At 54.0% G+C, this 16,770-nt stretch overlaps 6 protein-coding genes across 6 annotated transcripts; 4 read left to right on the plus strand and 2 right to left on the minus strand.

The window, feature by feature from the left end:
- Positions 1–248: 248 nt before the first annotated feature.
- On the plus strand, positions 249–815 carry PV08_07068 (uncharacterized protein; the record flags this gene model as incomplete). The annotated part of the gene is made up of 1 exon (XM_016381400.1): positions 249–815. One exon carries the CDS (start codon positions 249–251, stop codon positions 813–815), a length of 567 nt encoding a protein of 188 aa, XP_016234502.1.
- Positions 816–1,604: 789 nt separating this feature from the next.
- PV08_07069 (uncharacterized protein) lies at positions 1,605–3,642 on the plus strand (the record flags this gene model as incomplete). Its single annotated transcript, XM_016381401.1, has 5 exons — positions 1,605–1,747; positions 1,866–2,297; positions 2,408–3,177; positions 3,249–3,353; positions 3,425–3,642. 5 exons carry the CDS (start codon positions 1,605–1,607, stop codon positions 3,640–3,642), a joined length of 1,668 nt encoding a protein of 555 aa, XP_016234503.1.
- Positions 3,643–5,202: 1,560 nt separating this feature from the next.
- PV08_07070 (uncharacterized protein) lies at positions 5,203–6,026 on the plus strand (the record flags this gene model as incomplete). The annotated part of the gene is made up of 3 exons (XM_016381402.1): positions 5,203–5,294; positions 5,359–5,485; positions 5,553–6,026. The coding sequence occupies 3 exons, from the start codon at positions 5,203–5,205 to the stop codon at positions 6,024–6,026; spliced, it is 693 nt and encodes a 230-aa protein (XP_016234504.1).
- An 802-nt stretch (positions 6,027–6,828) lies between these two features.
- On the minus strand, positions 6,829–8,750 carry PV08_07071 (uncharacterized protein; the record flags this gene model as incomplete). Its single annotated transcript, XM_016381403.1, has 2 exons — positions 6,829–8,572; positions 8,659–8,750. The coding sequence occupies 2 exons, from the start codon at positions 8,748–8,750 to the stop codon at positions 6,829–6,831; spliced, it is 1,836 nt and encodes a 611-aa protein (XP_016234505.1).
- An 898-nt stretch (positions 8,751–9,648) lies between these two features.
- Positions 9,649–12,384, minus strand: PV08_07072 (uncharacterized protein; the record flags this gene model as incomplete). Its single annotated transcript, XM_016381404.1, has 3 exons — positions 9,649–11,791; positions 11,861–12,180; positions 12,241–12,384. The coding sequence occupies 3 exons, from the start codon at positions 12,382–12,384 to the stop codon at positions 9,649–9,651; spliced, it is 2,607 nt and encodes an 868-aa protein (XP_016234506.1).
- An 865-nt stretch (positions 12,385–13,249) lies between these two features.
- On the plus strand, positions 13,250–15,019 carry PV08_07073 (uncharacterized protein; the record flags this gene model as incomplete). Its single annotated transcript, XM_016381405.1, has 3 exons — positions 13,250–13,360; positions 13,472–13,871; positions 13,950–15,019. 3 exons carry the CDS (start codon positions 13,250–13,252, stop codon positions 15,017–15,019), a joined length of 1,581 nt encoding a protein of 526 aa, XP_016234507.1.
- Positions 15,020–16,770: the final 1,751 nt, after the last annotated feature.

Raw genomic sequence — 16,770 nt, forward strand, 5'->3', positions numbered from 1 at the left:
ATCGAGTTGCCCCGAGCGCACGCCGCCAAGAACATTGTGCGTCTGCCATGCAGTTGGCTGTGAGGAGCCGAAGGCGATCACTGGACCCTGGATCCGATGCATCCATCACATATAAGGAGATCTAAGGCGGTAAACCCCGAAGGACCGGATCAGACACGACAAGCAGCAGCGAAATTGCTGGGCGTTTGCCATCTCCCGTGACGAGTAAACAATAAGTTCACCGGCGACTGAAGAACATAACTCCAATCATGGCCGCTTCTAGACCCCTCCTCGACAACAACCTCCCAACGATCGACAGATTCGTCACGGATCATGGCGGCGATGGCAAGGCGGTCTTCTCCCAAGCCATCCCCGAAAACCTGCAGTTTCAAGAACTTGCAGACGGAGCCAGGTTTTGCCTTGGGTACACGACCCGAAAGACACCCGTGGACATGAGCGACGGCAAAGACCTTTCCGACTACCAGCGCGATCTGGACAACAAGCCTGGTATCATGATTCCCGGCGGCACGGTCCTGCGGATTGTGGATATGAGACCTGGAGCGCTCTCGCCTATGCACCGAACAGTCAGCCTGGACTACGGGGTCGTGCTCGAGGGTGAGGTCGAGCTCGTGTTAGATTCCGGGGAGAAGAGGTTGATGCGGAGGGGAGACGTCGCCGTGCAGCGGGGCACGAACCATGCGTGGAAAAACGCAAGCAGCACGGAATGGGCGAGGATGCTGTATGTGCTCCAGGAAGCCCAGCCCATCTCTGTCGGGTCAAAGGTGCTCGGCGAAGACTACGGGGGGATGCCGGGAGTTCGACCTTCGCACGCATGAATGAGCGTGGATGTGGTCTAGATGTGATTTGTAGGCTATTGAGTGAGGCTCAACGCGCCCACGCGGGTTCTGGGTTCCCTATAGAAGAGCGCCCAGTGCTATAACTACCTGTGCAGGCTTCCAATGCGATGGCCTTCCCAATCCCCGAACTTGACCCCCGACACGATCACGACGTTTTCACCGAGAAATTTCTGTGCTGGTTGCTGCAACGTGGCATCCGTGGTGACTACGGTCTGTGTGTGGGTTATGATAATCTCCACGATATTGCAAAGCCTTGCAAGACTCGACGCACGGGCCCTCAATTTCTCCCTCCACATCCCGCCCGCCGGGTCGGTCTCTCCACCTCTGGCGATGGTCGTTGAGCCGACCGCGCGTCTTCCTCGAATTCCTTGTCTGGGGTGACGGGATAGTCGCCTCGACATCTTCCTTCTGGGGGCGCTCACCACTTACAACTCACAATACCATACCGTCGCGCCTCACTCAACACTGTCTTTTCTCTGTTTCACGACCACGGACCCTCATAGTCCCCGCCGAGGTGTACCGACAACGGAGCCGATCCCCACGGGGGAAGCTTTTTCGGCACCAGTGACTTGACGACCCCCATGGCGTTGTGGTTTGGATAGGTACAACCCCCCTTCTATCCCGAGCCACATGCACCGTATATGAAGACACGAATTCCCTGTGACTGCAAATCTTCGACCCACCAGCCAACGTGGACGCCCTCCTGGATCCACGTTTTTGGAACGAAATTGTTTGGCAGTAATCAGTACCCTCAAAACAGGAAACGCCATGGTCAACGTTGCCAGAGAAAGAGACCCGGACGAGATCCAGACAGGGACCAGTTTGGGTCACGTTCGCCTCCGCCATGTCGAGACCAACGAGATCATCCTGATCCCGACGCCGTCTACAGATCCCAAAGATCCCCTCAACTGGTAAGGCCGCTGCTGTTGGTTTTTTTTTTTTTTTTTTTTTTTTTTTTTGAAGAAAAAAGACCCCCCTTCCTCCCTCGAGATTGGTGTCAGTACCCCGGTTGCTAAACATTACACACAGGTCCAAAGGGTACCGGATCTACCTTGCGCTGCTAGTATGCCTGGCCATGTTCTTCTGCAACTTCCTCGCCGCGGGGCCCTCGGTCGCCATCGTCGAGATCACCATCGACTTCACGGGTGTGGCGCCGCCCATGCCGGGTTTCTCGGGCGCCATCGCACGCATCGCATACTTCTTCACCACGACGGCTTTACTCCAGGGCATGGGCAATGTGATCTGGATGCCCTTCATCATCAAGTACGGCCGGCGGCCCGTCTATATCGTCTCGTTCGTGGGCTACACGGCCACGGCCATCTGGGCGGGCGTGTCCAAGAGCTACGGGAGCGAGTTGGCCTCGAGGATCTTGATGGGCTTCTTCGCGGGGGCGGGCGAATGCGTCGCGCCGATGACCATCTCGGACATCTTCTTCCTGCATGAGAGAGGGTATTACATGTCGTAGGTCCCCCCTTTGACTGTCCATCCCATGATGACGGTGCTTTTTCCCCCTTTGAAGATCATGGCACGCCACGCTCTGTTTTTGTTTGCTGACATGGTCCTAACTCAAGTATGTACACGGTCTCCCTCTCGGCCGGCGTCTCTGGCGGCATCATCATAGCTGGGCTGGTCACCATCACGCACTCCTGGCGCTACATCTACTACATAGCCGCAGCTCTCATCGGCGCCCTGACTCTGCTGGTCACCTTCACTCTCCCGGAGACGTCATTCGTCCGACCCCTGGACGTCGACCCGAATTCAGACAGCACCGACAAAAACGCCTCTTTGGCTGAGGAAGAGGCCGGCAAGCCTGCCAAGGCGAAGTCGGAGGAAGTGGAGGAACGGCCAACGGCGGCAAGCCAGCCCAGAATCATCGTTGCGCGTGAGAAGCAGTCTCTGAGGCAGAGGCTGCGCCTGTGGCACGGAACCTACACCCAGGAAAGTGTCTGGCGCATTGGATATCGCCCTCTCGTCTTGCTCGCCCTGCCACCGGTCCTGTGGGCTACCCTGGTCATGTCGGTGACCATCGGTTTCCTCGTAGCCATCACGTCGAACTTTGCGTCGGCCTTCTCGCAGTACTACGGCTTCACGTCGTGGCAATCTGGACTGTGCTTCGTCTCGGGCTTGATCGGAACCTTCCTGGGCATCTTTGGAGGCGGCATGTTGTCGGACTGGGTCGCCGACGTCTTCACGAGGCGCAATCGAGGCATTCGGGAGCCCGAAATGCGTTTGCCCGCCATCACCGTCGCACTCGTCTGCGCGCCGCTCTCCTTGGTGCTGTACGGTTGTGGAATCGAATACCACTGGCACTGGATTGTCCCCACCATTGCGCTGGGACTTTGTAGGTCTTTCATTCCTTCTGTTCCCTTTCTCTGACTCGGGCTGCGTTGACTGACGATCCGATCATCACAGTGAGCTTCTCCATCGCCCAAGGAACAAATGTCTCTCTCGTCTACATCGTGGATGCCTACCGACCCGTCGCGGGAGAGACCGTGGTCACGCAGCTTGCCTTCAAATGTGAGTTATCCAGACCCCCGATTTCGCCTCGAATTTTAAGAGTCCCCCGTCCACTGACCACGATTTTCCAGCGGCCTTTGGCTTCCTTCTGTCGTTCTACACAAACCCCTGGATCGAACTTCAAGGGTATGCCGGCGCTTTCGGCACCATGGCGGGCATCTGCGGCGCGGTGCTGCTGATGTGGATCCCTCTGTTCTTCTGGGGCCGCAGGGTGCGAAATGCCACCCTCCGGTGGAAGATCATCCGGAACTTGATGAAATGGGACAAAGATAGGGAGGTTGGAGAATAAAATAATATCCTGAACGCCGCGACTCATCGTGTGTGGGAGTGATCTCGGAGCCTTCGACTCGCCACAGTGTATCTTCGAAGAAGTATGCGGGCTCGATATCAGATGTCGCTGTCGATGGGGGGGCAAGGACTTATGCTTAGAGAGAGACAAACCGCTAGATACCCAAAATCGGTACGTCTCCGATCTTGCTGTTGTAAACACCAAGACGCCTGTGGGTAGCAGGCTGGTGTCAGGGCCTTCATCCACTGTGAACAGCCGTGCGAAGGGGTAGTCGATGATGCAACGTAGTCTGCTATTGAACATGGTCTCTATGTAATGACAACGACTCATCGCTTGAAGAGCCGAGGAAGTCGCCTCCCGCCTATCTCGGGAGGGGATCTCCTCTTCTTGTACCCCCCTAGCCGTCTTGAAAAGTGTACACTCGGCCACGCGCTGAGTGATCACGCTCGCCCGATTCTCGTTCTTTGTCCGTCGAGGGCGCCGGAGATAATTATTTATGGCTTGGTCTGACTGGCTCAACACATGGCGTGTCGTGACAGCTGGTACCTTTTCCAGCCGTGAGAGGTCGAAGAGGTTCCCTCGTTCTCCATACACGAGGGTTCCGTCCCCCGGGGATAAACCACCAGACTGTACAGACGTCCGGCTGTCTACCTGCAGGGCAGCCAAGAAAGGTGACCTCGGGAGGCCGGTGGAGCCTATGTGTGGTGAAGTCCCCGTCGCCCCGGATCCTGACATGTTCCCACAAAACCGGGAGATCCGGCCGTGGAAAAACGACTCACTTGGGCAGATATGGCTCGATTTCGGGGAGAGCGAAATCTTGCCCCTGGAATGACAATTGACGTCCGGCCTCTGTCCAAACAAATGAAGGCAATGGTCGACTTCCCTTCGCCGTGCACGCTTGTAGAAATGTGAGAAGAATCTGGTCTTAACCCTACAATCGCCGCAAGGCGGTCAAAGTCTAACATCCACTTCGCGGGGAGGCCACTCGTTCTGATCCAGCCCGTTTGACAACCTCAGGAGACGTGTGACGTAACGTGGCGGTCCCTGCGCTCGGCTGTTTATAATGTGGAGGAGCCTTTCGTTGAAGTACTGGTCGAGACGGTGCGCCGCGGACGGCGGGCATGGTCGATTGATTCACCCGTGAGAAGGTATTGCAGGAGACGCCGCGGGCCCGGTGAACACTTCCATCTTCAATCACAGCTTGAATCTGTGCATGATGTGAAGCCGAAAGGTTTCAGGAGCCGTTTGCTGCTGCTGTTGTAAGATGCTTCGCGGCACGATACGTAAGGTAGAAGGGTGCAGCACGGGATTGCCCTGCCTTGGGCCCCAGCCATCTTGTCAGAGTTGTTCTCGAAAAAAACAATTGTTCAAACCCTAGCCAGCACGGCCACCATACTCCTCGCTTGCGGGGTCGAGATGTGGCTGAGCATCACTCACCGCCCCCCTCCATCGGAAATATACATTTCCCCCTCCTCGTCTCTCGAGGGTGGCATCCATCACTCAATCGATGTTCCGCGTTCGTTCGATGCGACAACAGGGCTGCTACTGAATGACTTGATCATGTCAATCAGAACGGAAGAAAGTGACAGGGCCGTGACGCTCAGAGGCCGCGAGACGGCAAGCGGCGGCGTAGGCCGTCTTCGGCTCGAGAGGTTAGTATACAGGTCAGCCCGAGGAAAGGTAAGACGAAAAGAAAAACTGACGGGCCTTTTTAAGCTTCTTCAACTCTCCAAAGTTCTCCGACTTTGCCATCAAAGTGGGCGACCGCGAGTTCAAGGTCCACAAGATCGTCATATGTGGTCAGTCAGATTACTTCGATCGCTTGTTCGAAGGAAAATGGAAGGTATGGTTGAACCACCACCGTGGAAGGATGACAGCGGATGGAACATCTCAAGGCCGACGACACACAGGAAGTTCTTGAAGACTCGAGCGACCTCGTGGGAGACGACCCAGCGGCCGTCGAGGCAATGGTCCGCTTCATGTACGAAAACGAATACGACAGCAGCGGATACGACGACACGGACATGTCTCCGATGGTTTTCGACGTCCTGGTGTACCAAGTCGCGGATAAATACGGCGTCGGAGCACTCAAGAAGTTGTCCAAGGGAAAGTTCGACCGTGCGACCAGCATTTGCTGGGAGATGGACGATTTTCCTCGCGCGGTAGCTCAAGTCTACAGTTCTCCCGAATGCGAGGAACTCCGTGACACGATCGCTCGAGTTTCTAGCAAGCACATCGACAAGTTAACCATGAAGAACAACTTCTTCCGAGTCCTCCAAGAGACGACTGGCTTTGCTGCTGACGTGGTTCGGCGCATGGTCAAAGGTGCTAATTTGCAAGGCCAAACCCAATGTCCCAATTGCGGCGAGGAAGTGGAATTTTAGGGTTAATCGTGGAGAACCGGGATCAGTCAGTCTTTCGGTTGTTGTCAGTCAAGAACAAGGTTCAGTTTTCTCATAGGAAGAATCAAAAGGACTCATGAAATCCTCTCGTAACAGAGTCAGTTCGATATGTATGTGACTGACTGCCATGTTGGCTCGAAATACGCTTCGAAACGGCCGAAAAGATGGTGGAATTCCGTAGTCAGAGTGGATGCGGCGCGGGTTTCGATCGACGTCGTTGCCTCGGATCAAATGAATCACTTTCATTAATGAGTGGGGAATATTATGTGCCCCTTCCAAGGTCGCGAATATCTTACTTGCATTGTCCAATAGAATTCCATCAGGGTCCAGCACTTCTTCAGTTCCATCTTGAGCAATGAATGCCCCTTATTGCCTCGTTCCAGTCGAACGAGCGCGATACAACACAGCGGTCACGGTTGCGGTAGGCGTACAAGCCAATCTGCCCTCGAGGTTGCGAGGTTCCGTGTGGTTCCGGTCAATAGTTGCGCCCTTGCAGATCGGGAAGAGCTGCACGGTGACTGCGGAGGGATTTTTCTTCTCATGGACGCTCTAAATTAGTTGCCCAGAACACATTAGTCTGTCTGGTTGCTTCACCCGGGTTCCGTGTTTTAGATATAACCTCACAAGGCAGGAAGAAGCTCTCCATGAGTGCATCGGCAAACGCATTCAATCAGGGCTCATAGTCTCTTCAACGGCTGGCGATCGATCGAGGCTGCTCCGGCTCATCAATCGGGATCTGCGTATGTCTGCAGAAGAAGTAAAGGAAGGCCATTGTCTAACCGTGTTACCTCCCAAGTAACTCAGACAAAGCCAGTCTCATGGCTCCAAGATCCGATGCCTCGTCTTCCCAGTATTTCAGGTACGTTTGAAAGGAGTTCACGTGCTCAAGCCAGTCACTCCTGATGGCAACCCGTCCACTCTTTCCCGCCGCGATGATCAGTAATGCCTTGGCAAACATGCACCTGACGGTCAGCCAGAGCCCGTGATGGCGATGTTTCAGCCTGGCCCCTTGTAGCATTTCGAAGCTCATGTCCAGGCACGTCTTCACGGTGGAACTCACGACAGGCATCTCATCTTGCGTGGGCGTGCCGTGCAAGGCGAGGTAGAGGAATGGCCGCCAGATGCGTTCTCGCAGATCGACGTAGTCCAGACGCAGCATGAAAGTGAGCTCGTCGGTGTCTTCCAAGAGCGAGGGTCCCGGAGAGCCTGGAATATGCTTCCACCACTGCATGGTCTGGTTGTCCAGCTCTTCCGCGATGCGGTGCAGTCGTCTGACCCCCATCTTCAGCCACTGTTCATTGGGCATGCTGTACAGCATCGTGGTGGTGTAGTTGGCGATGCGCCTGTAGGCGACGTCGGAGAGGTAGTAGTACCAGCTGTGCTCGTGCACATATTCCCACTCGGTGCGCTCGGTTGTTGCAGCGCCGCCCTCGACGTTGAGAGTGCTTCCTGGTGGCGGCGAGGGGAAATCCCCAGGGTACCCGATCGTGGCGAGACCGGAAGGGGGCAGGACCAGCTCTTCTCTCAGCTCGCATTCCGATTTCAGGGAGGACCAGTGGAGGCATTGCTCGGGTCGGGCCACAACTTGCTGTTGGCTGTCTTGGTGTTTCATACGTAGATAAAGATGTACACCGTTACACGCTCGATTGAAGGACGACCATGCTGCGAGAGGTCGCATCGAATACATCTCGTACATGCCGGTCACGAACCAGCACTGAGCGGCCACGATGGAGTTGTCCAAGAGGCCCAGTCGCTTACGTGCAGCCGTGTAATAGGCTTCGGCCAAAGGGTACGTCACGGCATCTTCGAGAGAGGATTCGCCCTCGGTAGGAATGGCCGTGTTCCACGTCGTGGCCAGGCTCCCCAGTGCAGAGGCAATTAACACGAGGCACGAGCTGTTGTCCCATGCGAAGCCCTCTTCGGCCACATTGCGCGTCAGCTCAAGCAGGGCAAGAGGGTCTAGTATTGGGTTTTTGGTGTGCACGTTCCGCAAAAATCCTTTGACGAGTTCACAAATGTCGTCCTCGTGTATCCTTGCCGCAGATGTAGATGGTTTCCAAGCTCTCGTCTGTCTCTCGGTTCGCTGACCACGTGGCTTAGGTGACAACGGATGAGCCACTCTGGGGCTGGAATCATTCAGAGGTGGTTTGATGAAATCTGGCTTGACTCGGCCTTCGAAAATCGGCCACTCGAGGACGTGGGTGCAGGCGGGCCAGGAATTGTGAATCAGAGCATCGGCTGACGCGGCGTGGTTGATGTATGGTCGACCATGGTGGCCTCGGTCGGTGTCAGGTGAATCAGTGGCCCAAGCGAGAGTATCACCAGTGGCTAAGGCTGGATCCAGATCTTGACCTTCCCCATTCAAGGCTACAGCAGGCGTGCCATCGCCTGTGGGAATGGTAGTACTCGCACTACCTGTATTAGGGTTGAGCTGCGAGTGGGATGTACAGTAGACTCGAGGTGGTGCCTCCAAGAGTCGAATGGCATAATCGAGGCGGTCCAAAATGGCGAGGCTCGCCCGGTCAAACCTGTTGGCTGAAAGTCAATAGCCAGAATGTTGCAAGGATAGTTGGCAAGTACATGGAATGGTCAGAGTGTTGATCGCGAAACACACATATTGCGCCACTGGAGATGCAGGCACTGCACGAGGGCTGTAAGTTGTCGCATTTGGTCTTCGCATGGACACGTTAGTGCCATACAAGACATGGTTTGATTGATTCAGATTGCGCATTCAAGGGTTTGATGGTCAAGGGCAGGTTTACGGAGTAGGTGATGACCGACTTTACGTGAGCGGCATGGTTCGCAGGCGGCCAATGCACGCCTTCGAGGATACACCACGCGTGCATCGGTGCGCCGACGCTTCTGGGGGTTTGGGACGCGCACGTCATTGCTGCTCTCCGCAGGTACAGTCGAGAGGTCGGACCCCTGTTGGATAGAGGGTGGTAGTAGTGGTAGTGAGTGGTCCATGTCGCCTCAAGTATCAGGAAGACCGGTGCATGGGGTCAAAAAAAGCAGCCGGTTGTTTGCGCTGGCGGAGAACGATGTGTGCTGGATCCTGTGAGGAGGGCAGCGTTCTCGAGAAAAGCCACGTGGAACTGCTCCGATGGGCCGTGCACAGTCGACAAGTCACAGTCTTCGTTGTTATCTATTGCCGCCATTCCCCGGCGCATACTTCCGAGTGGGTCTGGCTGTTGAGCCTCACTAGCCTCAGATGTCACGGCTTTAAGCGTGATGCGAGGAATGAGGCCCTAAATGTGTTGATTGTTGCTATCAACTCCGAACTCGGTAGAGTAATAAGGCGATAGCGCCTGCGCCTGCGCCTGCCGCGGTCACACCTGCACGTGACCCGCACGTGACCAGTGCCTTGGCATCAGAGCGGCAGAATCAGGATCTCACATCAATGGATCATAAGGACGAGAAACTAGTTACAGAGGGCTGCGCGAGCAAAGGCAGAGGTTTGCGCGAGTCCTAGTCGGGCCCACATGGTAGGTGCGATGCGAGGGCGTGACAGGCAGACACCCCCTCGGGTCAGTCATCAGCAAAATAGGCGAGCACATCAATCTTGTCGCGTTCGCGGGTTATCTTTTGACTTGGCCAATTTGCATCAAAAGTCCCACGTCAGCGTTATCGGGACAGAGAGAGTTGCCGCAACGATGTCTACCGCACCCGCGCTCTCCCCAATGCCGAGAACATAGTCTCCAGCTGCCACGGTCCATCGGCCTTCACGCCAGTAGGCCATATCTCTTAACTTGACCTGCAATCTCACTTCAGATCTGGCATGGGGTGCCAAAACCTCGGTCTTCTCGAACGATCGGAGCTCTTTCTGGTGCTCATCACCACACGGCCACGAGTAGATTTGTACGACGTGGCGGCCACCTGCTGACCCCGTGTTCTCTACTTCAGCCAAGATCTCCCAGCTCTGATCTGCACATTCACGACTTTGCGAGACCCGTGTGCTGAAGGACGTGTACGAAAGGCCGTGGCCAAACCACCACTGCGGCTCCACGCCGTTTCTGAGGTACCAGCGGTATCCGACACCGGTCCGCTCTTTGTAATGCACTCTCCCTTCAACACCGGGCCACGACTCTTTCGACTTTTCAAACGGAAGGTCCGAGTATCGCTTGGGCCAAGTAACTGGCAGCCGGCCCGACGGGCTGATCAAACCAAGGAGCACATCCGCCAATGCGTAGCCCGCTTCCTGGCCACCATACCATGACTGTAGGATTGTGTGCGCTCGGGTGGCCCACGGCATCTCAACTGGTGAGCCGGACTGGTTGACAACGATTACATTCTCCGGGTGGACGGTGTGCTCGAGCATTGTCTCGATCAGCTCATTTTGATTCCCTGGTAAAGAGAGCGAGCGACGATCGTACCCTTCGCTCTCCCATTCGTCACTCAGACCCACTACGACGACGGTATAGTCGCACGCGTTGGCCAATTCAACCGCTTCTGAGACCATGTTATCCGAGAGCTCCTCCAGGTAGCCCAGGCGTACTGAGGCTTGCTTACTCCAGACATGTGCGGTGTTTTCGGCATCATCTTCCATTAACGTATCCGACTCCTTCGTGGCGGCCTCGAGTATGATAGGGTATATCTTCCCCTGGGTCATCACCACAGATGCGCACTTCTCGGCACTGGAGAATGCATAGAACGCCTCACCTGGTTCCGTCCATTCGTAGTTGTCTACCAGAAGTTGTCCGTCCACAATGAGGCGGGAGTTGCCGACACTGGCAAGGCTGAATTGGTGACAGCCCGAGGTATCTGGAGTCACATAAGTCGTCACCCGGAAACAGTAAGGCTTGCCAGATTCTCGAAGGCATGCGGGGCTCGAGTCAGTCAGGTCGATGCTTGAATTGTTTCGATACTGTGTCTCGATGATGGGACCGGAAAAGTCAAGACCGGCATAAAAATCCACTCGGAGCATATCCGACGCATGATCTGGCGTCGGATTTGCTGACCACTGATGTGAAGATGCGAGAGGCAGCCACTTGCTGGAGTAGGCACCCTGTGCATGATGTATCTCGACGTCGAGTTTCAATTGGCTCACTTGTTCTTGGAACGCCTGTAGTGGTTGACTCTGGTATTGAGGATTCATGCTGGCTGAGCCTCCTCCGCCAGCTGTGCATGACTTTGCATTTGGACCGACGAACGCGACCTTTTTGCCAGGGAGCCGGCTAGGGCTCAGAGGAAGTGTGCCGGCACTATTCTTCAGGAGCACGTGCCCGTTGGCCACAATTTCCCGAAGACTCTGAAGATCTGCTTTACTGGTCGCAGAACGTTCTGGACGGTTTCTCGAGTCCTTCACCTGCGATGCTGTAAGTCCCAGCAAGTTCATTTTCTTCGCCAGGGTCAGAAGCCGTCGACAGGACCCGCCAACGGCATTCTGAAACTCGGTGGATGGGTTGGACTCCAACGCAGCCAGGAGCTTGTGCCCTCTTTGCACTGGCGGGCCAGGCATCTCGAGATCGCAACCGGCAAGGACGCTTGCCACGGTTGAATTCGTGCCGCCCCAGTCGCTCATCACCAATCCATCAAACTTCCATTCGGTTCGCAGGATGTCGCGGAGGATGTAAGCATGCTCGTCCATGTGCTGTCCATTGACGAGGTTGTATGCTGTCATCACGCAGCCTGGTGGCGATGAGCTCTTGATAAGCGACTCAAATGGCCGCAAATAAATCTCCCTCAGTGTTTGCTCATCAATGACAGAATCGACGGTGAATCGCTCCGTCTCCTGCTCATTGGCAACCCTTCAAACGCATGAGTTTATTACGCAAACATGATGCAGTAAGAATAGGACAAGCAAGGGCAATACCCACAAATGCTTGGCAGTTGCCACCACTTCCCCTGTTTGCTGAAGCCCTGCGACGTATTCTATGGCCAAAGCTCCGCTCAAGAAAGGGTCCTCAGAGAAGGCCTCAAAATTCCGGCCTCCGAGCGGGTTCCGAGCACAGCATATCGTCGGTGCAGCCAAGATTTGAGCAGATTTGGTCTTCATCTCCCTGCAGAGCAACCGTCCGACGGCCTTGAGGTCTGATCTGCACCATGTAGCCGCCTGGAGAACCGGAGCTGGTAAGAACGCTGACTGAGGCCCGTCAACCATCAACTGGCCTCTGGCGCCAGCAGGCCCATCGGTGACCTGAGGAGTATCAGTCAGTAGTGCTCGCAGAAAGAGCTTTGTCATGGGATCGATTCTTACTTTGAGAGCACCAATACCTAGCCGCTCGATGCCCACGGTGTGCCAGTCGTCGGCTCCGGATAACAATGACACTTTCTCAGCATCTGTGAGTTGCGACAAGAGGTAGTCAATATCATCCGAGGATTTTGTTTGATCTGCCGCCATGTCGTTGTGTTTTTTGAAAAGCCAGCCGAGGTGTGTCGTAGTGTGGTATGTGATGACCGCTGCTAGCAAATCAGCTCTCGAGTCGGAACCAGGTAGCCCTTATAAAAATACAGCCCCTATAACTTTGAATCTCACGAAAAGTGTTTCTAAAAAACTTGGTTACTCAAGAGAACCAACTTGCAGGCGACACAGTGCCCTGACGCCGGCAGTGGCGCCGGGAGACCCTGCATATGCGGCTACAAGACTTGCCAGGCTGTCGAAGCCGGTGGAGTGTGGACCGGGGAGTTGCGGCAAATTGGTCTCGCCAGCACCAAAAGGTCGTACATACAATACTGTACATTTTTGCGAGATGAGAATAGCCTGTTGACACCAAGCCGGCCTTGATAGTGGCTCACAGCCAGACCCACTGAAAGTATCGTATGCGCCCGGGGAGTTGCGGCAACAGATAACAGCAAAGACTGTGACTCGTGGACTGTGCGGGCCCATCGAGCCGTTCCAGGTACCCGTGTCGCTGCGTTCTCGAACTGATGGCTGAAGAAACCTTTCATAACCAAAATGTTTTCTTTCCACGCCCGCCTCTTTAACCCCAGGTCCGGAACGACCAAAAGACTCACATCCACTGATAAGTGGCTCAACCTCACTCGTCGAGAGACCTGCTATATGTACTCGAGCAGTATGCTTCTTCCTTCTCCGTCCTCGTTGTTCAATCCTCGCCGAACCCATTCTTGAGACCACATCCCACAAAGCGACACATCACTCCTTGCTGTGTATCGTCATAGACAATTGTTCAATCCTATAGCCGGGAGAATTGAATCATTCTGTCTGAAAGCCTTGCCGGGTTACTATCTACCCACCTGCAGGCAAAATGGCTCCTTCGGTCGTTGTATCGACGTTGTCGAAATTCCCTTCATGGGTGCCCAGGTCGTCGGCGGTCGTCAACGGGTTGATTCTGTTGACTTCCTTCAGCACTGCCACGGTTAGTATTGACTTGACCCACAGGACAGTGCCCTTTAACCTTCAGGAGGGATGAGTCTCTCCCTTGGTGTCCTGCCCTCCGAGGCTAATTGTGGTTCTGGCCGCTTCCCAGGTCCTCGGTTACGACGCGTCCATGATGAACGCATTGAACATTCTCCCCTCCTACACCGATTATTTCTCGCTGAGTGCCGCCACCATTGGACTGAATTCTGGTATCGTGTGGATCGGGGCCATTTTCGGTAGTCTGGCGTTGGTCAAGCTCCCCGACCACATCGGGCGCAAGCCCGCCGTATTCTACTCGGCTGTGTGTGCCATCGTCGGCAGTGTGCTGCAGGGCGCCGCACAAAATATCGCCATGTTCCTGGTCGCAAGGTTCATCCTGGGTTTCGGCCTCGGAGGCACGTACGTCGCAGGTCCACTGCTGATCGCCGAAACACTGCCGTTGAAGCTTCGATCGTATGGGTTGGGTGCTTTCACGGACTTGTACTATGCGGGGGGCCTTCTTTCTGCCGGTGCGTATAGTATCGCAGATACATACCTCACGGGCTGGACAAGCTGGGTTGATTACTGACCGTACTTCATTCGATTAGGTGTCACGTACGGAACAGCGCAGATGCAGTCAACATGGGCCTGGCGTCTGCCTTCGCTGTTGCAAATCGTCTTCACCCTAGTTTCCATCATGGCGCTGCCGTGGATCCCAGAGTCGCCGAGATATCTCGTCCACAAGGGGCGACAGGAGGATGCTCTTCGGTCCATTGCGCAGTGCTGCTCCAACGGCGACACCACGGCTCCGCAAGCTCAGGCGACCCTCCTACAGATCGTGCAGGCCTGGGAGCTGGAGAGAAATTTCGAGGAGCCATCACTGAAGGACATCGCGAAGGCCCCGGGCTTGCGCAAGCGCATGCTCATCGTCTTGACGGTGGCTGCATTCTCCCAACTGACGGGTTCCGGTCTGTTCTCCTACTACCTGGGCTCGGCACTCACCAACGCCGGCGTGACCGACTCGACCACCCAACTGGAAATCAACATCATCCTCAACTCTTTCTGCCTGGTCGTCGCGATCGTGGGAACATTCCTGGCGGAACGGATGGGCCGCAAGCTGCTTGCCGAGCTGTCCACCGCAGGCTGCATGATATTCCTGATCCTCATCGGCGTGCTGACGAAATATTACGGCACGTCGACCAATACGTCGGCCATCTATGCGACCGTCGCCATGATATTTCTCGCACAGGGGTCGTACAGCTTCGCGTGGACCCCGCTGGCAGTCATGTACCCGCCGGAAATCCTGAACTACTCGCTTCGTTCGGCGGGTATGGCGTGGTTCACCATCTGGCAAAACGCGACTCTGCTCGTGCCCATCTTCGCGTTTCCCGTCGCGATTGAGAGCATCGGCTGGATCATCTACGTCCTGAACGGGGTCTTCGACTTCTTTGTGATCCTGGTCATCGTGTTCTCCTGGGTCGAGACCAAGGGCTTGTCGCTGGAGGAGGTCTCCGGGCTGTTTGAGCCGCAGACCGGCGCTGCGCTGATCGGGATTGATGCGGCAATCCAGGAGGCTCGGAATGAAGGCGTCGAGGTGCTGGAGATCATGCCGAACAAGGCGGTCAGGTGGCCTCGGGATGAAGCCGGTGACCTTGTGATGAATGAAAAATCGGTCTGATTGCGCAAATGCCGGAAGACGATTGTGTTGACGCGTGGGTAGGGCATGCGCATTGCGGCTGAAGAAAAACCTAGGTTGATAAATGCTGTTGTAGGTTCCTCACCCTATCGAGTGTCAATAAAGAACGCTTCTGTGGGATTTCTCTACTCCTGTTATAATATGTATACACTATCGGATCTATAATATCCCGGGCCAGTACCGAACTTTAAATCCTTGCTTAATCAATTAATATACACTATCTTTCCTTGCGTCATCACCAGATCCGTAGATCCCCACTTATGCACTAACAGAATCCTAGGGTAGCCTAGGATTTACCTAGTATGTAGATTACTTACTAGGCTACAGTAGTTATTAGTTCCGATTGAGGTTACTTCTACTAATGTAATTAGTTAATTTTGTTAGTCTTTTATTTAGTTTTTGTCGGTTACTCCATAGTCTTGAATTAATCACTAAGCTTTTATGCTTAAATACGAGAATAATACCCTGAAACTAATCCTGATTACGCGTCCTCACAAAGAAATTATATCTCTACTACAGTAGTATTGTAGTGAATTAGGCTGTGTGCGCCTCTCCTTTTTGAGAGGTAGTCCCTGTCACAGCGGGCCTAGGGCCAAGTGGGTGTGGGAGGCCAACTAAGAGACCTAGGCGGCGTCGAACGGTTAGAATCAGCCATGTTGGCTAGAAGGGCCTGTTAGCAGGAGGGCCTAGGTGGCAGAGACCTAGGAGGATGAGAACACGTTGTAACGAAACATGTTGTTGACCAGTCACGTGTTGGACTAACCTATCTCCCCCGCAGCCAACTTGCTACGTTTTGGTCTTGGCACTGCAATTTAAGGTTTGTTTACTTTATCCCTGACAGCTGTTAACACCACAACTAGCCAACCATGAGACGCTCACAACGCATTCCACAGCCTAAAATTTGGTACGATGAAAGAGAAAGGTCCCCATCGCCTAGGCCTAGAAAAAAGAGCAAAATGAACCCGTCAGAAGTGCCTGAAACGCGTCCTGCAAGAATAGATACGGCTGCGGAGGTTGAGCGACTATAACAAGAGGACAACCCTGTCTACAACCCGCCTATAAGAGTTCCATGGAGGCCTATAACTATTCTAGCCTCAATTATAGAGCCTTTCGATCTATTTATAAGATTCCTAGATGAAGAGTCTCTCACAGCTATTGTTGTTGCAACTAATGCGAGAGTCGCGGCGTCGATACACTCTATTCAGCGCAACGCTCGAAAATGGACTCCTCTTACGCCAGATGAATTCCTCTGTTGGCTCGGCCTGCTGTTTTATATAGCCAATCACATAGAAGTGCGCAGACATGAGTATTGATCGAATACACGCGGTGTATTGTCACGATTCATGGGGCGCTCACGTTAGGAGCAAATTTATCGATTTCTCTCCTTTAATTCACTATATATAGAGATGTCTAAGGTTATCTCGACTAATGCCTTATGATTCTATCAACTAAAACCTGTTATGTCTATTGTCAGGGCTAACTATTATCGCATGATAGTGTCTTTCTTAGTTCTATTAGTTAATAAGGTTATAGTGCCCTTCACTGAATATTCTTATTATATTGTGAAGGCTCCTTATAAACTAGTTAAGTAGAGCTATTAAATCTAGGCTCTAGGTTTATAAAGAGACTATATTGTCGACTAATTAATATACTCATTAGCTCTCAGCGCGAAGGGCTATATTAAGAGAACTAAGCGAGTCTTTTAACTACCTAAGCCTTCTATAAAGACTATC

This window comes from Exophiala spinifera (assembly GCF_000836115.1).
Source record: "Exophiala spinifera strain CBS 89968 unplaced genomic scaffold supercont1.5, whole genome shotgun sequence".
Lineage (NCBI taxonomy): Eukaryota > Fungi > Ascomycota > Eurotiomycetes > Chaetothyriales > Herpotrichiellaceae > Exophiala > Exophiala spinifera.